At 41.0% G+C, this 26,172-nt stretch overlaps 1 protein-coding gene across 4 annotated transcripts in view; it reads right to left on the bottom strand.

Moving 5' to 3' along the window:
- ndrg4 (NDRG family member 4) overlaps positions 1-26,172 on the bottom strand; it is a 55,363-nt gene that overhangs the window by 4,914 nt on the left and 24,277 nt on the right. For 2 of the 4 annotated variants that reach the window (XM_019878145.1, XM_019878146.1), the window contains exons 2-14: positions 20,757-20,847; positions 17,439-17,597; positions 14,321-14,359; positions 9,702-9,807; positions 5,803-5,923; positions 5,559-5,621; positions 4,292-4,352; positions 3,260-3,346; positions 3,081-3,137; positions 2,898-3,001; positions 2,626-2,682; positions 2,379-2,430; positions 363-410 (exon numbers count right to left, since the gene is read on the bottom strand). In XM_019878145.1, the coding sequence (XP_019733704.1) occupies positions 363-410; positions 2,379-2,430; positions 2,626-2,682; positions 2,898-3,001; positions 3,081-3,137; positions 3,260-3,346; positions 4,292-4,352; positions 5,559-5,621; positions 5,803-5,923; positions 9,702-9,807; positions 14,321-14,359; positions 17,439-17,597; positions 20,757-20,834 (1,032 nt within the window). In that variant the 5' untranslated portion in view covers positions 20,835-20,847. Of the gene's footprint in view, positions 1-362; positions 411-2,378; positions 2,431-2,625; positions 2,683-2,897; positions 3,002-3,080; positions 3,138-3,259; positions 3,347-4,291; positions 4,353-5,558; positions 5,622-5,802; positions 5,924-9,701; positions 9,808-11,233; positions 11,464-14,320; positions 14,360-17,438; positions 17,598-20,756; positions 20,848-26,172 lie in introns of those variants that run through there. The other 2 variants (XM_019878147.1, XM_019878148.1) reach the window with 2 other exon arrangements.

Here is a 26,172-nt window from a genome sequence, read left to right on the forward strand (position 1 = left end):
CATATTGTGTTAATGCAGCATGTTTGGATAAATCCAGCATTCAAAGACAATAAATTAAGTATTCTGAGGTTATAATTGACAATGGCAGCTATTATTTCGCTTAAAGAAACAAGCAGCAGTGATGCTGAAGATTCTGATCTTGAGCATGATGACTACAAGAACGGATATGAAATGCTTGGATTATAATTTCATTCTGTTATTTGAATTCCAGTGGAGTAAAAGTGGAATTCTAAGTCGATGAAAAAGTTGTTCATGTTTTTGTCACAGTAAACAATAACAGATGCCCATCGTGGCCGTGATTACACATTCCATGTACATTATGATTCAGATAATGCATAATAATATGCATGCGTCGTGGTTACCTTTAGGAAGGTGGTGTTGGTTGGGTCGAGCTTGGAGTTGCACTCAACCTGGAGACCAAGTTCAACAGAATAAGCAACCTCATTCACAAGAAAAGTTTGACATCGCTGTGATTGAACTGTCACTTTGAAAAAGACAATGATTTGCAAATGAATTGACGACATCAACAGCATATGCTCCATTATAAAAGGGACTATGAGTGACCCAGATACTGCAGCGTGCTGCAGTGATGACTCATTCCACACACATACACACGCAGGCACACAAACATTGCTATTTGCGAAGGGCATGATTTCGCTCACTGAATCCTGCTGAGTTTAATCCAAATCCCCCAAATAGATTGCCAAATCATTTTTTGAATTTCAAATGCCATCTTATACAGAAGACAATAAAACATGTTTGTTAGCACCCGTTACCATGTTCCCTTCTCTCCCCCACCCTTTGCTGATTTCAAGTAAAGGACTGTGATATATTTAGAGGCAAACACTGCCTCAATTGTTCACATCAGTGGAGATGACCTCCATCTGTCACATCAAAAAAAAAAAAAAAAGACTTTTTTTTTTTTTTTTACATTTTGCCTCTTTTGATGTTTTTATCTCACCGCCATTCTGCAGTTGCTGAAGCAACATCCAGCCTTATCCCCCCGCTTGACTGCATCTTACTCCTCCTGCTTTTGATTCGACGGGTTTGATTTAAGTTTCCGCATAGAGCAGAAGCATATACGCAGCACTTGCACCATTTTCAAATTGAGAGCCCTCGGAGTCAAAATGAGACCATCTGGCCCCCAACAGAACACATGCATGCATGCATGCACACACGCACGCACACCTACAAAGGCAACAGACACCCACTCATGCAAATGGACAAACAGACACGACAACAAGAGGGAAGTATATGCTTGTGGTGAGTTTTATCCAGGCTGTCTAACTGATCTGCTTTGCTTTGGGTAGGAAATGTAGTCATGAACTGCATTTCCATCCAAACATGAATAACATTGCACAGAACACAAATAGTGAACCATATTAGACCAACCAACCAAAGATGAAGTCAACAAGTTTTTCAACAAAATATGTTCTGTGCACCCTGACTAGTCTAAACACAGCATTCCGATTAATATTGTGTTTGTGAAATATGAATTAAGCAGCAATATCGACCCATTTTCATCCATTTCTGGGGGTCGGTCATTTTGACACTTGCTGTCGACAAAAAAAATGACATCAAAACCGAACTTTGTCGATTTTACATGCCCCCATATCTGTAGTATGAAATGTGTGGGTAATGACCTTGAATTGTTTGTTTTTGTTCATAATTAATGATTTTCCTCTGTGTAAAGACAATTGTTCATGCAAATAATGTCTCACAAACATTATCAAGAATGATTTGGTAGGAAATGGATAAATATCAGCACATTATTTCAATAAATCTACGCACGTGTTTACATGTCCAAATGATCGATAACATTCCTAGGAAATCGCAACGTTCCATCACCGGTGAGCGATGGGTTGAACAGGCCTGCAGGCTATTTGTGTGGTTCATGGGGACTGGTGGGCAACAGGGTCCCTGATATCGATTCAGCCCCATTAGGTGCAAAATCAAGGATGACATCTCTTGAATCGTCTTCAGAACTCTAAATATTCACAGTCACTTTTTCATGATTTCACAACAATGCATAAGGACAACACAGGACAATAACAGTGCCTCATTTAAAAATATATTAGCATGGATGATGTGCTGTGGTGTCGTTCATTTTGTTTTGTCAGATTTTGGGATTGATTTTACAATATGGTTTTTGCGCTTTTGTAACTTGTGCAGCCAGAGCTCAACCGGTGCTCATGTTCATGATACAGTATGTACATTAATGCTGTTATTAAATTATGTAGACAATTACCGCATTGTTTGCGGTTACGATTCCTCAAAAGATCTACTTGAGAAAGGAGTCATGCCTCAAGAGGAGACAATTGGAAAAGCATTTTTTTTTTTTTGTTATTATGTAGAAAAGGAACAAAAATGGGACTCACCACTCCTTCCTCAGCAGGGGCATTGTCTCCCACAACCAACATAACCGGGCACCTAAAACAAACCCACCAATTATGGAAAGCATTTTACTTAGCCAATGTGCACATTGATTTTTCTGAATATAATTTTCGGATAAAAATCAAATAAACGTGACTTTGCCGCTGACGTTTCTACTACTTCATGACTGAATTAAGGAATTGAAATTTCCATCCACTCATTCCAGAATAAATTCAGGTGTGTTGGACTTACTTCAGGGTTTTGGCATTCAGCACAGTCCCACTGCGGTTCATCTCCAAGTCCCTCCGACTAGAAAGGACAAGAAGAGTCGAATATTATGCTCTTTGACAGTTGCTTTGTCTCCGAAGAGTACCTTTGGGTTGGGCTTAGGTCAGAAAGACTTCCGAGTGAGGGTTGAAGATCACAAGTCATAATAATGATGAACATGCTGTCTGTGGAGATGCTTGATCGTCCAGGATAACGTATACATACGTCTTGAAACGACAATCGAACCAGCATTCTACCTGTTGTACATGTTCCAGAAAAGCTGCAGGTTGAACTGGTTGATGGTGTTGTTGATCTGTTGCCGGTAGCTCTGCACCAGCTCTGTGTTGTTCATCAGCTCCTCCTGTATCCAAATAAAAAGCTTCATGACTTTCTGGCTCTTGCGCAAAAGGCTGGTGTGCTACAAGGACTCCTCAACATACCTGACTGAAAAGATGTGGCAGGACAGTGTCTGGCAGGGTGCTCGTCAGTCCTGACAGCTAGTGGAAGGACAGCGATTGCATGTTGCATGGTATGAACAGTATGCTGCGAAACATCCCTATGTTGTGTGTGTCACAGTTTAGAAATGGAAATCAGTCACAGGAAACATTCTGTCAGGTACCTTTGTGGCAGCCCAGTCAATCCATCCTTTGCCATTGGGGTCAATGTTGAGCAGAACCAAGCCCTCCACCAGGTCAGGGAAGATGAGCTAAATACAGAAACATTTTGGGGGTTCACAGCTTGGCTCCTTTCAGGAAATACAGTAATCCCTCGTTTATCGCGGATAATGGGGACCAAAACCACCCGAGATAAACGAAAATCCGCGAAGTAGCGACCAATTGACATACATATAAAAAAAATTGCCCCACGTGGGCCTTTGCGCTTGAGCAGAGCGCACCAACACACACACACACACACACACACACACACACACACACACACACACACACACACACACACAGGCCAGCGATCCCTGCAAGCTTGCAGCAGACGTGTTTATGATTAGTCAATTCAGATTCAGATTCAGAAAACTTGATTTATCCCCGTGGGGCAATTGGAGTTGTGCGAGAGCGGCTTATTGTAGAGAAAGTAAGAGCAAGGAAAGACACAGGATAAGAGTAGCTTAGCACTTGAGGTCTTGAGGTAGTGGCTTCAGCATCGAAATAGTATTGCACATCGAGCAGTATTGCACAGTAAGGACACAGTAAGACAGTATTGCACATGAAAACAGTATTGCACGTCAAGTATTGCACTGTAAATTAAATTAAGGTTGTTTGGACAATTAAAGATGGAGAGACCTGCTTTTGTTCTGATAAGTCTCTCTCTCTCTCTCTCTCTCTCTCTCTCTCTCTCTGTCTCTCTCTCTCTCTCCCTCTCTTTTTTTTTAATCAACTAAACCTCATGATAATGGAGGCCGTGTCCCATGTGGACCTTCCGTGCTTGAGCAGAGTGCGCACACACTAGCACGCATAGTAAACAACACTTAGACACTGATTTTTGCGGACTTCAAAAAAAAAAAAAAAAAAATCTTTTGTTTTTTTTTTAATGATTGTTTGAAAAAATCCACGATGCACTGAAGCCCGATAAACGAACCGCGAAATAGCAAGGGATCACTGTACCGCAAATCTCTCGACAATAACTGAATTGGACTCACAGCAAACTTGGCCAGGATGTACGATCCAGCTCCGACTCCAATCCCAACGATACTCTTGAATCTAAAAACAGGTCAATGATTGCGAATGTTTTTTTTTTTCAAGACACAATAGATGTCAGCTTTTGAGTATTGTAGTTATGCATAGTTGTACAACACAATTTTCACATACTGTATACGACTGTATATACCGTATTTTCCGCACTAAAAGGCGCACTGGATTATGAGGCGGACCTTCAATAAATGGCTATTTTGTCTTTTTTTTTTCATACATTGGACGCATCTATAAGGCGCAATCTACAATGCTTCCACTAGATGGTGCTACGCTCCTTCCATTCAACTCGAGAGGTGTCCGTTCAATTCGAGAGGTATTCATGACCGCTTCTGAAAAACGTAAATTAACTATTACTGTACTTAAATGAAACTACGAAAATTGAAAATAATGCATCAAAACAGAAAATCAAGCGAGGAAATCATGAAATAAATTCTATATCCCTCCCCGTACAGAACTTATTTTGTGATTTCCTCACTTGATTTTCTTCGTAGTTTCACTGAAGTAATCATTAATTTACGTTTTTCAGAGGCGGCCATGAACAAGGCACGGAGACGGACAAAGACGTACAGTACAGGCACTGTATGTCTTTGTCCATCTCTGTGCCTTCTCTTCTTCCGTTCAACTCGAGAGGCATTCATGACCGCCTCTGAAAAACGCTTTGGCATTTCCTTGATCATAGCTCCAACAGAACGATCAGATGTCAGTAGTAGTTATTTATTGCTTTGTTGTGTATTCACAAATGAGGAAATCACAATATAAATTCTGTGGGGGGGGGGGCTATAGAATTTATTTGGTGATATCCTCGCTTGCTTTTCAGTTTTAATGTATTAATTTAAATTTTCGTAGTTTCATTGAAGTAATCGTTAGTTTATGTTTTTCGGAGGCGGTCTTGAACGCCTCTCGAGTCGAACTGAAGAACAGAAGGCACAGAGACGGACAAAGACGTACCTGCATTTGTTGAGACTGTTTTAAAAAAACATCAATTCCGGAGACCGGAGTGAATTTCAAATAAGTAATCCTGGCTCTCGTGAATGTCTGTGGGTGTGTGCAAGTGTGTAACTCAAAGGCATTTTAACGAACAGATTTCCTGCAGCGCAGCACAGAAATAGAGTAGATCATCTTTGCCAGAAAAACAAGAACACGATGTCCCAGTAAACAGCAAGACTCGAAAACATGGTGTTGTACAGTATGAATGAAATGTTTAAGTGCACCAACCCAAAATGCTGCACCACAGTGGAAAGCATGCTCGCCAACTGGTCCATAGTGGGATACTGGTACCTGTGGAAGGAGAGGAGATGTAAAGACCACGGCCCCACGTCAGTGACGAAGCTTTAAAATTGTTGCATTAGTCACTCGTCGATCAAACCAGCAGTCTAAATCCAAATGGAGTGTTTTTTTGTTCTTAAATAAAGTGGATGAAGTACAATATGCATATTTGTACAAATCCGCTTTGATGTACCCTTGTGGCAACTGTGACGCTCCAATCTGCTGCCCCGGAGCGTCGACGTGGCAAACCACAAAGTGCTTGGTGATCTCCTGCATGTCCTCATTATTGAAGAAAGAATTGAAGCATAATTTGTCTGCAGAAGGGAAAGAAAAAGCAGATTGCAGTCTGATGAGCCGAGGAATGCGATCCCTTTTTGAGATGTACCACATGCTTCAATTTTAATTCTGTGACCTGGTTCGAGGGGAGGTCAACCCAAATATTTTCTTGACAGTAATATGTTTTATGCACCTTCACTAGCCTAAACACGGCATTCTGATTCAGACTGTTTGTGGAATATGGTTTAAGCAGCAAAAGCCACCCATTTTTTAAACTGTCTCAAGGGGTGTCCAGTTTGCCAATTTCTGTTGGGTGAAAATGGCATCACAGTTGCTCAGGGCTCAGGTAACGATCAATCGCAGCTCACCTGTTTTCCGAAGCTAATTCAACTCATATTCCACGTACGCAATATGAATCAGAATTCCGTTTTTAGAGACTAGTGTGACTGCATCGAACATATTCTTGTCAAAAAATTGTGAGAGTTGACTTCCCCTTGAACTACTTGTTTTGGAGTAATGTGAGTGAGTGTCAGGCTTATTTAGTGGCAGGCTGGTTACACAACAATCTGATTTTTTTTTTGTTTTTGTTTTCTGTGCTTAAGTACAGCGCTAATGCAAACTGTGTAATGTCACAGTGGTTAACAATAATATTAAATACAATAAGTTGCGAATCATCTTTAACCTATATTTAATTGAATACACAACAAAGGCAAGATATTTAATCTGGCAATTGATAAATGTCGTTTAGAGCAAATAATCATGAACGTTGAATTTTACGCCTGGAAGAAGGTTCCAAAAAAGCTGGGACAAGTGGCAAAAAAACCTGAGAGAGTTGAGTCAAATACCTGTTTGAAACATCCCACAGGTGAACAGGCTAACTGGGAACAGGTAGGTGCTACAATTGGGTCGAAACGGCGCTTACCTGAATTGCTCAATCATTCACAGGGAAAGATGGTTCACCTCTTTGTGAACAACTGCCTGAGATAATAGTTGAAGGACAATATTCCACAACATACAGTTGCAAGAAATTTGGGGATTTCATTACCCATAATATCACATGAAAAGGTTCAGAGAATCCGCGGTGATTTCTTCAGAAGCGGCAAGACCGAAAACCAGCATTGAATGCCTGAAACTTTCAATACCTCAGGTGATACCTCATCAAAAACCGCCATCAATATGTGAGCGACTCAGGAACCCTTAAAATAAAAAATGATGTCCGTAAATATGGTTCGGTGCTGTACCTACAAGTTTAACTTAAAAACTAGGCTATGCAAAAGCCATTTATCAACAGCACCCGGGAACACCGCCGGCTCTGGGCCCAAGCTCATCTAAGATGAACTGATGCAAAGTGGAAAAGTGTTCTGTGGTCGAATGAATCCACATTTCAAATTGTTGTTGGAAATTGTGGACGTCATGTCCTGCTCACCAAAGAGGAAAAGAACCATCCAGACTGTTATGGACACAAAATTCAAAAGATAGCATCTGTGATGGTATGAGGCTGTGTTAGTGCCAGTGACATGGGTATCTTACACATCTGTGAAGGCGCCATTTCGGCTGAAAGCTACATACAGCTTTTGGAGAAACATTTGCTGCCATCCAAGTAACATATTTTGCATGGACGCCCTTGCTTATTTCAGCAAGACAATGCCAAACCACATTCTGTAATTGTTACAAGCTTCATAGAAAAAGAGTGCGGGTACTAGACTGGTCTGCCTGCAGTCCAGACCTGTCTCCCATTGAAAATGTGGCGTTTTATGAAGCGTAAAATACCACAATGGAGAACTCGGCCTTTTGAAGAGCTAAAGCTGTGCATCACGCAAGAATGGGAAAGAATTCCACCTACGAAGCTTCAACAATTAGTGTCCTCAGTGTCTAAATGTTGATTGAATGCTATTAAAAGAAAAGGTGATGTAACACAGTGGTAAACATGACGCTGTCCCTGCTTTTTTTGGAACATGTTGCAGCCAAAAAATACATAATTACCGGTAATGATTATTTGCTAAACACAATAAACACAATAAAGTTTAGCCGGTTGAACATGAAATATCTTGCCTCTGTATTGTATCCAGTCAAATATAGGTTGAACGTGACTTGCAAATTATTGCATTCTGTTTTGATTTATGTTAAACGCAACATCCAACTTCACTGGAACATGGTTTGGATAATAGATGTCAGCCCTCCATGCGTCCCCCCCTCTCTATTCCCTTTGGTTGGGCCTGCTTTCAGCCTGCATGCATGTCAGACTCGGTGAAACCATGCAGAAACATTGTATCCTTAGGCTTGAACGGAGCAGCGTTAATTAAATGGTTTAATTCGCCTGACATCTGGGTTACGGACGGAAAATAGAGGAAGCTCCGGGCACACTGCGTCTTTCTTTTTTACTCCAGGTACAATACATGTCATTTGATCCCATTCAGTGATGTAGCCGAGAACATCTAAGCTGCATACGGACATACTCGAGGTGAGAATTTTTTCTCTTTGAATATCCATCAGCAATTTACAGTTTGCACTTTCACTGACTCCATGACCTACTTTCTCCCTCAGCACTGTTTTTTACTCTCTCTCTCTCTCTCTCTCTCTCTCTCTCTCTCTCTCTCTCTCTCTCTCTTTTACTCATCTTTTCTCTGCAGTCCTGTCACCACACACAAATGCATCTCTGGATTATTTTGCAGTTGTGGTCTCTGACCTCATTTCTATTCCTGAATCAATTGAAATGTTCTCCTTTTTACATTCAGGTCCTCTTTTGTTTTCCTTTTATGTCCTTTTCACCGAGTTACTGGCAGGACTATGTTGTAATGGAGATGAATATGAATGTATTTTCAAATTGCCTGGTTGTGAATGCCAATCATCTGATCTGTTCTGCTGCGTATTTCGGTCAACGATGTCGTTTTTCAATGTGTTATAATCTCCACTGATTCAGGGGTCTAATTTGATATGTTTGTATATTTGAGGTTACTTTTCATGCCAAAATTACCATTACCTTTAGGAACAAACAGCAAAGAGGCAGATCTGCGGCGCTTCCACTATAGCACACTATTCTCAACCCCCCAACCTCTCTGGATAAAGCATCTGCATTGCTGCTGGCTCCGCCCCGCCTCCCTCCACAGGACATGGATGTTTTTCTGACCTACTTTCCAACACTGTTTTACCCGCTCATTTGTTCATTTGGCCCCTTTGACATTTTTATTTTTGTCGATACCAACCCTGCTTTTCATCATATTTCGTATCTGGCTTGCTGTCTTTTGTCACGTTATAGGTCGCTGTCTTTTCAAATTTGTACACATTGCTGCGACCTTGAACATTTACATTTACAGCGGGACGGCCACATCTCAACTCACAGTTTAGCTTTTAGTGAGAACAACAACATCATCAAATGCAAATCATTTGTTAACATAAAGAATTTCAAATAAGAATTTATTACTTTCAGCTAGTATGGAAATTGGCCTATGATGACAATCTATGCCTACAAGGTACACTAACCCCAATTCAAATTTCAAACATATGTGTATGTATTACGGATATTTAATACATGTAGATTATTGAGTTTCTACAGAAAAGAAAAAAAATCGTTTTCACCTTTAAAAATAAACGTGTTGCTTGTCTTATTTGTGTTTCGATTTATCGTAGCTGTCACCCTGGCGATTTGAATTTCTCACTTTGTGCATGTGCATGCGTTTATGTGTGAGTGAAAGCAGCTGTCGATGTAGCCAATTATCATGAGAAGCGAGCAAAAAAAACATCTTTATTAAAAAACAAAACGAATAAAAAAAAAATCACACTGGCACATCTGTCAAGGACGAAATCCACACTACTCACGGTTGAGTCCCACATCATGATAGGTAAGGATAGCAGGCTTGTTCCCTTTGGGCGCCCCGCGGATAACCACATGGAGCATCCCATAAGGGGTCTCAACATCATGTTCCTGTAGAGGAAAACACGCTTGTTCAAACAAAAACATCCACTCATGTAGAATTAATAGAAGTAGAAATAATAAATTGAGTATTCATCCAAAACGAGTCTGTCTCTGTGCTGAGGGCAATAAAGATGGCTTTGAGCACTTTATAAAGAACACGTTCTGCAATCAGTCATAGACCTGACCCACACTTTGTCAGTCGATCAGAGCCATCAAAATTTGAAAGGAGGTTAAGACACATGTTTACGCAACCACACAAAGAAAGAACACGCAGGTCAAACATATTGACAAGTTTCAGTCTTGAACTGTGGCGAAAGTTCAAGTGACGGGTCGGCACCAAGGCCTTCATTCTGCTCATGTCTCCTCTCTTCCTATCGGTATGTCGCACTCCATCAGGAAAACATCTCTCCAACCACCTCTTGTTGATCGACACCTCCAGATAGCATATCAGATGCTGCATGCGCCACAATTTTAATTCAACGTGATAACACATTCGTCATGAAGTTATTTACATAATGTCCAAATGACTCACTATTATTGGAGCTGAATGATGAGCAACGCTGCATAACCCCCCGACCTTCTCACCCTTGGCCACAGATAGAATTGCAGTCAGACCGCCATGCGCTACGACCGAACTCGGACATGAACTTATTAATTCAGGATCAACACAAGGGAGAATTGCCGTTTTATTTGTGGTACTTACTTTTTAGAAAATTGTTTTTAGGATTGGATTACAAATGGTAAACACAGTCTTAAGAAGGTGCTAACTTGATGACCTTCAGATGTCGAGAAGGGAGAATCATGAGAGATGGCTCTTATGACGCAGAAGAAAATGATTTTCTGCCTGGACCCCTTGACATGATCAATTTTCACTCATCAACGCGTCACCACCAAAAACACGGAAATATGATCAATTTTTGCACACATATTTGTTCATTTCAAGGTGAACAAAATGGCTACAAAGAGGCTGTATGCTTTCTTTCAACAGGCACGTATGCCCATGCGCAACTACATGTACACACATTTATCCGCAGAGGAAAAGATCACCCGTTGTGGCATACTTAAGTATGTCAGTGGGCCAAATGAACAGAATGACCCATGATTTGCTCTGACACTGCAGTTTCAGCTCGGCATGAAAACAAAGTGTCAAGCGGCATTACACTGTACATACCGTAGCAGCCTGAAAATGCCACTCTGGAGTTTTTAAATGTTCTTATTTATTCTGCAACTACTCCTTCTGTGTACATATTTTACAAAAAAAAAAAAACATATTATAATATTATTTTTATTTTCATCAAATCCAATTTATCCACAGTGATAAATTCCAATCACATGCCGCTCACCGATGCAGCATACCACAACCTTCATCACTCATACCGCATCACTCGCATCACTCGCCACAGCATACAACATAGCCTGAATCCAGTCCACTCACCCCGTCCCAGCATTCAGGCATGATTCCACAGTAAATGTTCTCTCAGTGGCTAAACAAAAGGAGGAAAGATGCAGACAGCCAGGCCTCTCCTGTTTTAAGGGACTAGATTCTGGTCAGCACCTGCTGGAGAACGAAGACGGCGGATGATAGATGCTGCGCACTGCTGCAGTGTCTTTGTCTGCTTGGAAGCAACCCGCACCCAGACTTTAAAGCCGATGCCGCCCCCCCCCGGCTCTCATCCCTCTGACACGCTATAGGCAACAATAACACGGAGGGGGTGGTGTACGCATGTGAGGATTGGCCAGAACTCTGCCTCTCCATCATACAATTGGATACAATGTACTGGCAGTCTTTTACGCGTCCTCTCTCATCAGCACCACGGCCACATATCAGCTTCAAGGCTACGTGCCAGCTTTGGGTTCAGCATCGCTCCACAAGGCTGTGAATCTACGTGGGAGTCATAATGACAGCGTACACATCGATGTCACATCGAGTCAAATCAACTGCGGCAGAAAACAGAAATTCATTCTTGGAACCATCGGTGGATTCACTAGATAAGCCAGATAGCAAAGAGCATCCTAATGTTGATTTTAAAACAAACACAAAATCACATGTAATAAACTAATAATGTTGGTATTAACCAACCATCTAGTTTGAGTGTAGTGAGGGGAGGGTTTTTTGTTGAGACAAGGATGCGGAAGAAGAACAAAGTCACTTGCGATGTACTGGTAACTGTTTTGACCCTCCTGCTATATTGTGGGTCAAATAGACCTGTTTAGAAAATCTATGGAAGAAACAAGGATGAAACTTAAGTCAGCTGGCCTGCATTTTTTTTTTCCATTTTTGTTTTTAAAATTACACTAGGAAAAAAAAATCCGCGAAAGATGAACCGCAATAATGCGAGGTGCCGTTGCTTAGGCCCTTTGACAATATATTTTATTTCCTTGGCCCCTCAAAATTCTTTAACAATCAATTCAAATTCACCCCAGTATAGAAATAGCATAAAATAAGTGAACCATTGGATAATGAGATGAAAACAACAAAAATACAACCTTTGATTATACTGTAATGTATGTTGGACACTACAGTAGGTGAAAGAAATGAGAATAGGAGAGTTAAAACATCTATTTGCTTGCTTTTCACCATTATTACGTCATAAAGATGTGACGAAAACACTGAGGTTGAAATTGGAGGTGTAAAAAAAAAATCAATTAATCAACAAGTCATTCCGGACGGCTTAGAGAAAATTCTGGTCCACCGTCCAGCGTCTCAGGAGCGTGAAGCAGGGCACCATTAGCACTGTGCACAGTGGGCAGAATCGTTCGAAGACATCTTCAATTCCACCAACATGCCTTCCTTAGAGGAAAGAGAGTCTGGAGACTCTGAGGTGGGCTCCCCAATCTCTGGGGTTTAAGTCACCAAAGTGGTTAAAAAGCTCTTCAGTGGCAAAGCCCTGCGGGTGGATGAGATCCTCTTGACGTTCCTCAAAGCTCTGGATGTTGTGGGGTTTTCCGGGTTGACGCGCCTCTGCAACATCGCATGGGCATTGAGGACAGTGCCTTTGAATTTTAACAACCGTGGTGCTGGTTCCTCTTTTTAAGAAAGCGGACTGATGGTGTGTTCAAACAACAGAGGAATCACACTCATCAGCCTCCCTGGTAAGGTCTATTCCAGTGGTTCTTAAACTTGTTAGAGGTACCGAACCCAACCGGTTCATATGCAGATCCACCAATCCTTTAGTGAAAAATAAAAATATGATTTGAGAAGTGTTCCTTCAGTTTTGCCGGTGCGATACGAGAGTTGCTCAACTTGGCATGACAAATCAAGCAGATAGGACGCTGAGTCCCATCACGTTCGTTGATGTATGTGAATCCATGTTTTACATATTGGTCTGACCACTTCCTTTCTTTGCTCACATAGCATGTGTTAAAACATTAAAAAAATAAAATAAATCACACGACATACTATCACGACAGTCACACGTTGACGACTGAGCAAAATACATTTCCTGCAGCACTGATTGGACAAGCAATGTAATGTGATCATCTGCAGCCAGTGATGGCCAAGCACTCAACTAAATGACATGTTGAGTCGGGTGTCTTAGTCTTCATCAAACCCCTGAGACTGATTCACCGAACCCCAGGTTAAGAACCACTCGTCTATTCAGAGGAGCTGGAGAGGAGGGTCCGTGGGGAAATCGCGTCTCAGATTCAGGAGGAGCAGTGCGTTTTTTTGTTGGGGTTTTTTTCAGTGGGTCGGCAGACGAGGCATCAAAACTAGGAACCAACATTTTTCAATTTGAACAAGTGGAAACATTTTTGTCCCGCTTCCACTCGATTTTTGAGGGTTGATGCCCAACCCTGAGCCTAAAGATGGAAAAAAAAATCCACAAAGCTAGCCAGGTGCCATGTTATCACGTTACAGGGTGCATGAGAGGGTTAAATATGTTCATAATTTCACATATACATGTGGCTAAAAGTCAAAGTGTGGTGAGTCCTGTCAAGCGACTGCACAAGAACAGTCACTGAATGGAGTCAACAGTCTCGAAAATATTTACTTTCCTCTATTTCTCACTTGTTTCCTCTCTTTGTATTTATATAATATTGCTGCAGTGGCCAGGGTAATTGCTTCTTCCTTGACACTTCAACTTGTTTGTGGTTCAGTTAAAAATAACACACTGCAGTACAAATATTACTTCAATATTAAATATTGAATACATATTTAAAAACATTGAGACTAAAACAATAAAAATTTTATAAAATATTACTACCGGTACCCACAAATATTTTTCAACACCCCACCAATATGGAGTCACCATTATAACCTTTTTTTTCCAGCCTCTAAATTGGGAAAAAAATGTTTTGAAAACATTGTTTCAAATGGTGAATCTAAAAAGGTGCATTAAAATGCATGTGCATATTTAAGGCAATGATTTTCACCTTGACTTTTCTTTCTAATTTTCAAACCGACAACCCGTACTGCATGAAATCCTCAAGCACACCAGAAGGATTGAAATGGCAAACATGACATTCAACAGATGGCAGGACCTCAAAAGTTGAAGAGGTTAAGACAACAATAGCAGCATACCTTCCAATCGCCGACTGGCATCAGCTGTTCACAGTTGTCCTGGCGAGAGAGACACAGAAGGAGGAGAGGAAAACACTCATTAATGATGGAACATGGTTTCCATTCAAACCGAGATTCATTACGTTTTCAAAATCATTATGACTCGGGTCGTTATAAACTGTGCACGATTATGTTGAACCACTAGACCACCTACATGTTTGAAAACCAAAGATCCAGTCTGGTTTTAAATAATGCTGGTCAATTTCCACCTCACAAATGTTGTTTAAGCTATGACATTGAACATTCAGTTGATAAGTGAAGGATTTAGTCATTTGGCAAGAGTGCAGGCGGTGTCCTTCACGGCCAAAATCCCATTAAATATTAAAGGGGCCAAACGAAGGGTAAGTTGGCTTCAAAATACGACAGATGAAAAATGGCCACGTTTTAAAATCCCCCAAACATGAATGTGATATCTATTCACTTGATAAAAAAAAAATGGATTTAATAAGGAATAAGTAATCAGTTTTATACTTGGTTAAGGAGGAATCTGTTCCTGTTCGATTTCCAATGTGCTGACAAATAACACACGCTTATAAGCTAAATTAAAATGTTTATTTTTTTATGGGGGTGGGGGGGTTACCCCCAATTAGTTACTTGGTACACAGTGTAACATGTGTTATTTCATCACTGTTATTGAAGATTTAATTTTTCTATATGACATAATAATAATAATAATAATAATAATAATAATAATAATTATAATTATTATTATTATTATTATACATTGTAACGTGTTATTTCATCACTGTTATTGAAGATTTTATTTTTCTATGTGACATAATAATAATAATAATATTATTATTATTATAATATGTTTATTTTGAAAACACTTTTCATGGTACTCAAAGACACTTTTCAAGAGTTTACAATTATATTATATATAAAAATGTTATAAAGCTCACTGGAGAAAAGACATGGCAGACTCGCCCTTAATTGGTAGAGCTCCAGGAATCTGAAAAATCCGTGGCTGGACAGATTGTAGCTCGAGAAAATACAATAACAGAGCAGCGTTGCGACCAGCAGGGGGCACTCTTCTCTATATTATCCACCCTCCAACGATGGTGAGGGTATGCTCAGTTCAGAGAAAGAAAAGATTGGATGGATGAAACTGAGGCATGTTCGTCTCACCCCGAATTACAATTTACCAATTTAAAATCAGTGTTCCCAACATGTTAATAAAAGCTAAATTGGGTCACTCGTCATGAATTCATTCATTTTCGGAACCGCTTTATCCTCACTCGGTCCAGGGGGGTGCTGGAGCCTATCCCAGCCATCATCGGGCAGTAGGCAGGGGACAACCTGAACCGGTTGCCAGCCAATCGCAGGGCACACAGAAACAAACAACCATACGTGCTCACACTCACACCTAGGGTCAATTTTGTCTGTTCAATCAGCCTGCCATGCATGTTTTTGGAATGTGGGAGGACCCGGAGAAAACCCACGCACGCACGGGGAGAACATGCAAACTCCACACAGGAAGGCCGGAGCTGGAATTGAACCCGGTACCTCTGCACTGTGAAGTCGACGTGCTAACCACTCGACTACCGGCCCGCCGGTCGTCATATATAATGAATGTTTATGTTAGCATTTACAGTGTGCCATAAATTTTCCAGGCCAGTTTGAGTTGTCATTCCTACTTGGGGCACAATGAGGCACGGCCTCATTCTCTTATTTAATTCACAGTAAATTTGTATGTAATATGGCTTAGATCACTTTCAAGTAATTTTTTTTTGTGACAATTGTTGGGGTGGGGAGGTTCATTCCTTAACAGAAGGGTACAATGAACTGCAATTTGTATACTATTATTTAAGTGTTTAAATGCTAATGTACTGTATATATCCATACAACCATGATCCGTGCCTCTGTTACATACACATATACCCTTTGAATCAGGGGTGCCCAAACTTTTTGGAGCGAAGATCGACTTCTCGATCATCCAACCTCCCGCTATCAACCCGTTGCCGCGCACGCGCATGCCATGATGAGCAACAGCCTGGCACAGAGGCATACGACGCACTTTTGCAACCTGTTCACTATCGTAGCTCACACGTACCGTTTTAAAGTGCTTCCCTCGGCACTTTGGATTCCTATTCTTTGCCCGGGCCCTCGGGGAATTGTACATGAAACAAACTCTGAATGAGAATAATGATAACAATAAAAGTTATCGCGCAACACCTCTGATCACAAGCTGCAATTGCAGACTGATGAGCGCTAACAACTTCCGGTGACGCAGATCACGCGTCACCGTAGGTTAAAGATTTACCTGCTTTATTATATTCAATTTTTTAAATACTTTTTGTGAAAATGAGACTGATAGGATGATTAGGGTGCAGTGTACATTAACACAAAAAAGATATTACGAACATGCACAAAGACACACAAATGGTTGGGGGATTTTTTTGTTTGTTTTTTTTCTCCTGTACACCCCTCGCGATCGACTTGGAACCAGTCCGCGATCTACCGGTCGATCGCGATCGACGTAATGGGCACCCCTGCTTTGAATCTTCTAAACTGCCCATTAAAGTCAAACCTTATGCTATATGGGGACACCAACAAAGGCAGTTACTGCAATTTACCCCTTATATTCCTGTTGAACTTTTTTTACTTTCAGGAATTGTTGAAGTTGCTGATGGTGTCATGGTACACTCGCCTGACTTGTGTGCAAGCAGCACGTGAATGGTTCCCACTCAGTGGCGGCGTGAATGTGGGTGTATCTGGCTGTTTGTCTCTATATGTGCCTTGTGACTGACTGGTGACCTGTTCAGGGGTTATTCCGCCTTCTGCCCAAAGTCAGCTGAGATAGTCTCCAGCAATTCCCGTGACCCTCTTCAGGATAAGCAATGTTGAAAATGGACGGATGGTAATTGGTCAAATATGCAGCATACAGTCACTGATAAACTCTCACCTTCATTTGAGTCGGAACAAGAACACAGATTCTCTTCCCAGGAATTTTAAAATCGTATGTATCAAAAATATTTGCATCTTACAGAAGTGATCACTTCTCTGTATTGTGCATTTTGTTTTTCTGAAGTCAATATTTTATATTTTAATTTGTGTTTTTGCTTGTTGTGGTTATTACTGGAAGAGTTCCGCTGGTCCGACGGCGGGTCTGGCGGAGCCAATGTCGTGCGATGACATGCCAACGATGAGTAGGACGACTGTGCGGCGGGGGGTTGTTGAAGGGCTTATGGGTCGAAGGGCACGGCTGTCCGCCTGATGCCTCTTCTCCTTTTTCCTGCTGTGTGGTGAAACACAAAATATCCACTTTTGCCTTTTATACAATTGCATATTATCGAACGGCATGTGAAATATGAGTTAGTGAGACGATGTTTCCCTTTGTAATTAGAAGAGAAAGCGTTTGCGAAAGCAGCGCTTAAGCGGATAAAATATTAGACTGGCACTCTAAATGGATATGCGTCAAATTAATTTGTGTCACCTTCTATTCCACTGAACAATGAAATGGGTCAGGCACTCGCAACACACTGAATCAATGAGGCTGTCAATGACGTCCACTATTTACTCTACTAGCAGGAAGGCATGTGCGAGTCTCCCCAACTTTGCAAAATGAGCTGATTCATGTCACATTGTGTCCTTCTGGTTGCTGTGCAGCATATTAAGATTGTTCTCTTCATTGGCATGACCAAATATTACGTCAGTGTTTAATTATTTGAGTGGTCATCCATGCAGTAAGAATTAAAATTTTGTCAATTTGTTGCATGGTCTGCTTTCTAGACAATGAAGACATCACTGTTGTGTCTGTGTTGCCTTACCTGTTTAAATAGAATAAACCAGTGAAGAAAAAATGGTGAGAGTCAATTTCAGACTAAACCTACTATCTGACCAGGTAAAAAGTACTTAAGTGGACAAGAAAGATTGACCTTTCTTTAGGTACAAATAGGTTACACTCTTTATTTGTGTCTATCTCTGTTCCCAACCTCTCCTCACTTTTAAAAAGCTTCAATGATATACAGTACATATCATTCATTCATGGTTACAGTGCAAACCTTAAAAGCAATCTACCCAGGATTCAATTCTGTATGTTATTATCTTGGCCCAGCCAATATGTCCAGTTGGGCCTCACGTGGGTTAAAGGCGGGCTTCCAGGGTACCAAGTGTGCATGGGCTAGAAGGGGCGATGGTACTGGGTTCCATGTAGGTTTCATCTGGGCTTTCTGGGAATGAGCTTAAACCGGGAACATGTGATTGGGTGCCATATTTTGTATGACCAAATTGGGCATGGATTAGAACTGATTACCCATGTCCGGGTCTCATATCGGCTTTATATGAGCTCAGTGGACATGGGTTAGAAGTGGTCAACCATGTCTGGATGCCATAAGAGGTAAATAGCTAAATAGGCATGGGTAAGAACTTATCAGCTATGCCTGGGTTATAGGTGGTCAAAGTGGGAATGGGTTGGAATTGGCCAGACATGTTTGGGCTTCTATTTGGACAAAGAGGGAATAGATTCCCAGATAGCAATTGTATGTGGGCCACTCCTGGCAACAATCCGGCACCGCATGGATTGTTCTCTCCTGGACGAAACAGATGCAAACCTAAACCAGCCCATGTTTCAAATGCTACATTTGGCACAAATATCACGAAACAAATTCAGTCGACGGTGGGCATTCTTGTCGGTATTAATGCCTAAAGTGGACGAAGTAGCTGAAAAAAGTAAAGCATCTTAATTAATGTGTTTCCTCGATTATAAACCACTATTTTGCGGCAACAAATGTGTTAAAACTGGCATGTGCATACCGTACATGGCTTTAAGGTTTTTACCTAATTACATTGCAGAGATGTTGTGGGGGGTTTTGTTAAACATGTACTTTTACTTTCAAAATGATATGTAATGTCTAATTTTACATATTAATGGAAATGCATATTCATAGAAATTAAATTGTAATTAATGTCGCTTCTCTTTTTGAAAACAGCATCAGATTTATCTTATTAGTTCGCCAAGCTCCAGAAATGCTCACTTTGTAACAAACAGAGCTGTTTTAAACGTATACCAAAAGTATTATGAATCGCTCGAATCCTAAGTCTTCAAATATGGCTTTTGTAACCCATTTCAGACTGACAGATGTTATTTACTTTATTATACGACAGTTCTGGAATTTCTTTGGCCGGTGTAATTTTGTTGCAGCTTTTTTTTTTAGATCTTTTGTCTGAATTGATTTTGTTTTCTGTTTCAGTGATTTCTTGATTGAACACATTTGAGTCATGATCTGCCTTTGTGAATTTGGCTTTGAATCAAAGAATTTAGTTTTATCAGGTTTTCCTTGTGTTGCTTTTTTTGTCTGTTTCACTAGGTTCTTGGGTCCACCTGGGCTTGTTGTCCCGGTCCTTTGTGTCTTGCAGTTTGTTCCCTCAATCATGTGTGTCTTATCCAAGTTGTTCCGTCAGTTTGTTTGTATTTAGTTCCCTGCTTTCTCATCACTCTTATTCAGTTCCTTGTCCTGGTCACGTCTTGTTTGTGTGTTCTCTTATCCCTATTCAAGTCTGGCCAAGTCATGTTGTTGTCCTCGTGTTTGTTTGGTTACTTTAAACCTTGTTTTTGGGCTTGGTTAATTTTATGTGCGTGTTTTTATTTATTTATTTTTATTTATCCAACTACCTTGTTTGCTTTTGTTCTACAGTTGAAAATGAATAATTGTTTTGTGTGCACACAACAACCTCGCCTCCCTGCTTCCCTGCCAATATTCGTCATATCATTTAGACCAGGGGTGTCAAACTCATTTTTGGCGCGGGCCACATTTTAGTTACCATTTCACTTGGACGGCCACTATGACTGAAACCATATAAAGAAGTCAAGAATAACTGTTGATTCAACTATTGTTTTAGTTACTATCATGAGGGGTTTGGTAACAAGAAAATCCTTCGAATAGATGTCTTATTTATTACAGATGAGAATTTGACATTTTGGTAGACATTTTAGAAAGGATCATGGAAATTGACATGTTTGAGCTGCTTTCGTGGGCCACATAAAATCATGTGGCTCGCCAGATTTGGCCCCCGGGCCTTGAGTTTGACCTGTGATTTAGACGTTTATTGGTAAGCCTTTGTGAAATAGGTGTTCTTTTCCCTACTACACGTGACAATAAGTGACCCACCAAAACCAATTGGAACCTGAAATGGGCAAACGCAACTGTGGTCTACATGGCTCGCATATCATTTGACCTGCTGGAACCCAGATAAGAACCACCCAGATCCCAGTTCAAGACCACAGGGGGCAAAGATGGTTATTATATATATTAAATCACACAAGGGGCCCAAATGAAAATGTTGACTCTGGGAATATCATACAATTGAAAAATAAATGATACCTCCCCTTAGCTTACAGTTAAGGCCCTAAATGTATAGTTACAGAAATAAAACAAGTTAAAGCAAGTAAACTGACCATGTCCGAATCGGTTCCTCTCTGCTCTGGGAGCAAGGGCTTTTCCTCAGGGAACTGCTGTTCCTTCATCCCCGCCATCCTTGGCAGTAACCTGAAATCATGACACACACGCACACACACACACACACACACACACACACACACACACACACACACACACACAGCGACAGCACACTGAGACAGCACTCTATTTTGCCCATAAACATAACCTCAAGGGGGCGGCACGGTGGTCAATTAGTTAGCACATCGGCCTCACAGTGCAGAGGTCGTGGGTTCCAATCCAGCCCCAGTCTTCCTGTGTGGAATTTGCATATTCTCCTCATGGTGACATGGGTTATCCCCGGGTTTCCTCCCACATTCCAAAATCATGCACGGTAGGTTAATCGAACATTCTAAATTATCCGTAGGTGTTATTGTGGGTTGTTTGTCTATGTGTGCCACATAGTCTCACGCGAACTGCCCAAAGACAGCAAGAACAGGCTTCAACAGCACACCCGCGCCCTTCATGTGGAGAAGCGGATCAGATCATGAATGGATGGAAAAAGACACTGTGGATGATGTGGTGAGATGATTTTCTTCAGGTCAATTAATTCTACAAGAATTAATTGACTGATTTAATTCTATTAATGTACCTTAAGTACAATGGAAATTAATGACTCGCTGTGGCAACCCCTGAAAAGGGACAAGCCGAAAGGAGAAGAAGAAGAAGAATGTACCTTAAGAGCTCTGTGCTGCTGGAAATGGTTCGAAAATTATTCATTTATAGCAAATAATGTATCTTTGTCCATCTATCAGTATCAGCAATATAATACAGTGACAGACAGAACAATGAATGATATTCCATGAGATTGTTGAAAGTACAGTATCTCCTTGACGTGCATCCACTTATTGTGACAATTTTGTTTGGTGGTGTGCCTTGAGATTTTTAAAATTAAAATATGTGCGTTGGCTCAGTAAAAGTTGAGAATTATTCGTCTAGTACGGGGGTCGGCAACACCCGGCTCCAGAGCCGCATGCGGCTCTTTAGCGACATCTAGTGGCTCCCTGGAACTTTATAAAAAATGTTTGAAAATGGAAAAAGATTTTGATAGTAAGCTAATATAGCTCAAATAGATATAGATACATGTTGCAGCTCCGAAAAAGGAGAGCTGTGGTGTTGATATTTTAAAACATACACTTTATTTATGCTTTTGACAGTCTCGACAAACACAGACACGTCTGCGTCGGACTCCGTGCTTTCTCTCTTGTCGTTCGACTCGAGAGGCATTCAAAGACAGCCTCAGAAAAACGGAAATTAATGATCACTTCACTGACACTAAGAAAAGCGAAAATAATGCATCACAACAAAAAATCAAGCGAGGAAATTACAAAATAAATTCTTTGGGGGCGTTTGTGAACACACAACAAAGGAATGAATAACATAAATAATTCTGAGACAGTCCAGTCTCCTACATACATACAGCATGTGTTTCTTTCATTGTAAGTTTAATAGAAGGCTTTTATTTTTTTGCGGCTCCAGACATATTTGTTTTTTGTTTTTTTTGTCCTATATGGCTCTTTCAACATTTTGGGTTGCCGACCCCTGGTCTAGTAGATGAAAAAGATGTGAAGTATTATACCATAATTTGTATATTTACACGTTACAGATGAAAGTTTTATTTTTGTCATTAACAATGTCGAATCAAAAAGATAAAATGTATAAAAATTTGAAGATTGACTCGTGGCGACTTATTTTCAACTTATTTTTGCTTACTGACCCGAGACTTTGCTGTCATCTGAGGCCCGTGGATGTGCAGTCCACCGTCCTCACAATCACAAGGCCTCTGAGGCTAATTAAATTGTCTTGCGTTTGAGGCCACCGACACAACACACACAGCGTCATACTGTAGGCAAGGACGCCAAATACACGCTTTCATATAAACTCACAAAGTGACTTGATATCCTGTCACTACAATTACGCTGCTCAAGGGATGTGCAACCAAGTCAGGAACAAAAAAGAACACAATTCAAACAAGAATGGCCCAAGGCTTAGTTTGTTCTCTTACTCTAAGCCTGATAGGTTGTCTAAACTTAACATGGTATGTGTGGAGGTCATCCTATTCCCATATAGGCATACAAGGGACGGTTATTCAAAGATAACCTGACGAGACTTTGATTTCAAGGTGGATTTTAGGAAGAAAATGTAGCAAAACTTTAAAAACTTTAAAAATGGTCAAATAATTCCTATTTATATTTTAAACTGAATTTGTTCAACTGTTAGTGATGAAGTGGACAAAGTAGACTGAGGCTAATAAATAAGCCTTTCAGTATATTCATTCATTCATTTATTTTTCCGATCCGCTTTTCCTCACAAGGGTCGCATGGGGTGCTGGAGCCTATCCCAGCTGTCTTCGGGCAGTAGGCGGGGGAACACCCTGAACCGGCTGGCAGCCAATCACAGGGCACACAGAGACAAACAACCATCCACGCTCACACTCACACCCAGGGACAATTTAAGGGGATGTTCCATTTACCCTCCATGCATGTTTTTTGTAATGTGGGAGAAAACCGGAGTACCTGGAGAAAACCCACACAGACCCAGGGAGAACATGCAAACTCCACCTGCACCTCTGCACTGTGAGGTCGACGCGCTAACCACTGGACCACCGAGCCGCCCCCTTTCAGGATAGAAAAATAAAATAAAATAAACAGGATCTTGTTGCCATGAAATAAAACACCAAACTGATTTCAATCATAACAACAAAAAAAACACAATATATTCTTCCCCCCATCATTCATCACTCTTTGTTTATTTCCAAGAAACAACATCCTTTATGTTCTTTACTATTGGGCATCTCTTAAGTATTCACAATGTATTTTCTTATGTACCGGTATTTGTTTTTTGTTGTGGCTCAGATGAGTGTTGATTAAAGAAATCATGAAGAGAAGTGGATGTCACTTCAAGTGACGCCATGTTGGCTCTTCTGCCTGTTGTTTTTTACATTGCTTGTAGCCCATATTGTGATATGCTGTCCCATTGAGAGCACTAGGAATCTGGATTTGGTGAATCTTGAAAACAGTGCACCTGGATCAGGGTGATCCAATCCGATTTTGCTTTTGAAGAAACGGCTCAAAAATAAAACTGATTATTTGATCCTGGAAAGCAAAAAATGTGATTTGTAAATTTGGATCATTTTGATTCTGATTCTTTTGTAACAACTCTGCAAACTGACATGTCAAATCAATTGACACTGTAAAAAAAGATATGAACTCATTCATTGCAGTCATGTGTTTACAAAGTCCAACAATCATTATCCTGACAAAAATGTAAAAGGCTGAATATAAACATGTGAAAAGGAACCGCTATTCTTCAGTGAGCAACTAACAATAATGCTACAAGCTACAAGGAAACATTGGCTTCTCCAGATGTTTTGAAATGAATGTTACTGCCCAATGATTTTTGGAAACTTCAAAGCTCGACATAATGACTCACCGGGTAAAATCGCAAATTGGTGTGACAATGTTGCGTTTTGTCTTCAAAGCAGCAGAAGCTCATTTTTTGAGTTGATGCTGTGGTTCTGAAAAGAGTTATCTTCAATGTCATCCGCACACAAAGTTTTGGGAGTAATTTTATTCTGAGTAAGACTCTTATCACTGCAAACAGGAGAGCAATTTTCAGCTGAGGGAGACGATACAGTGGTTAAAAGGAATAAGCCAGATCCGACTTTTCAACAGAAGAGACCAGCAAAGGGGTGCACAGTGGTGCTTTACAGATCAACACCCCCTGCCGTCCCACCACACTTTACCTTAACAGCTTCACAGCCCCCCATCACTACCACACTTTCCTGAGCTACCTTATTGATGACACACTCAATGTTTATCCATCTATGGATGGATTAAGCACTGACAGTGGGGAGGTGAAGAGACAGCTGAAGAGATTTAACCAAAAGTAGGTGCAGGGCCTGATCACATCAGTTCAAGCAAGGTGTGTGTCTGGTATCATGCAACACTTCTCATCTAAACTTAATTGCTGATTTTCATGCCTGGACCTGGTATCAAAACAAAAGATCATCAAGATGACCTCAACAATTGTACATACATTACTCTGATGTCATGTCATGTCTGTATGGACATCATTTCTAGGCGCAGCCAAGACCTTGAGGGCATTCGAATTGGTGGCCTGAACATTTCATCTTTGTTTTTTGCAGATGAAGTGGTACTATTGGCTTTATTCGGCCGCAATCATCAACTCTCATTGGAGGGATTCCTGAGTGTGGAGTGGTTGGGATGAAAATCACCAGCTCCAAATCTGAGATCATGGTCCATAGTCAGAAAAGGGTTAAGGTCCCTATCCAGGTCCGGGATGAGATCTTGCCCCAAGTGGAGGAATTGACGTTTCTTGTCATCTTGTCCAGGAGTGAGGGAAGAATGAAACCAGAGATCGACGGGTGGATCATTTCAGTATCTTCAGTGATGCGGATTTTGTACTGGGCCATCATGGTGAAGAAGGAGCTGAGCCAAAGCTCTTAATTTACCAGTCAATCGCCATTCCTACCTCACCTATGGTCAGGACCTCAAAGTCATGATAGCAACAAGATTCAGGATACAAGCGACTGAAAGGAGTTTTCTCCGTAGGGGTTCATGCACTCCCTTCGAGATGGTGATGGTGGGTGAGAAGCTCGGTCATCCAGGAGAAAATCAGAGTAGAGCCACTGCTCCTCCACATTGAGAGTAGACCAATGAGCCATTTGATTAAGATGCCTCCTGGAACCCGCCCTGGTGACATTTTACAGGTACGTTTCAAGGAGACCTGCTGGAGAGACTGTCTGAAGTCTAGAGCTGTGGTTCTTAACCTGGGTTCGATCGAACCATGTCAGTTCAGTGAATTGGTCTCAGGGGTTCTGAGACTCTGCCATGGAGGGCAAGCCACACCCGACTCAACATGTTAATTAGTTATAACACGCCCGCTTGCCCATCACTGGTTGCATATGATCACATTACATTTCTTTTCCAATCAGCGCTGTGGGAAGTTTAGTTCGCTTAGTAGTCAACGTGTGACTGTCGTGATAGTGTGTCGTACAATAAAAAAATATATATATCCCTCTCTCTCTCTCTCTCTCTCTCTCTCTCTCACCCGACTCAACATGTTAATTAGTTATAACACGCCCGCTTGCCCATCACTGGTTGCATATGATCACATTACATTTCTTTTCCAATCAGCGCTGTGGGAAGTTTAGTTCGCTTAGTAGTCAACGTGTGACTGTCGTGATAGTGTGTCGTACAATAAAAAAATATATATATCCCTCTCTCTCTCTCTCTCTCTCTCTCTCTCTCTCTCTCTCTACATATATATATACATACACACACACACACGCGCGCGCGCACACACACACAGACACACACACACACACACACACACACACACACACACACACAC

The sequence above is a fragment of the Hippocampus comes genome, unplaced genomic scaffold (genome assembly GCF_001891065.2).
Source record: "Hippocampus comes isolate QL1 unplaced genomic scaffold, H_comes_QL1_v1.1 scaffold37, whole genome shotgun sequence".
Taxonomy (NCBI): Eukaryota; Metazoa; Chordata; class Actinopteri; order Syngnathiformes; family Syngnathidae; genus Hippocampus; species Hippocampus comes.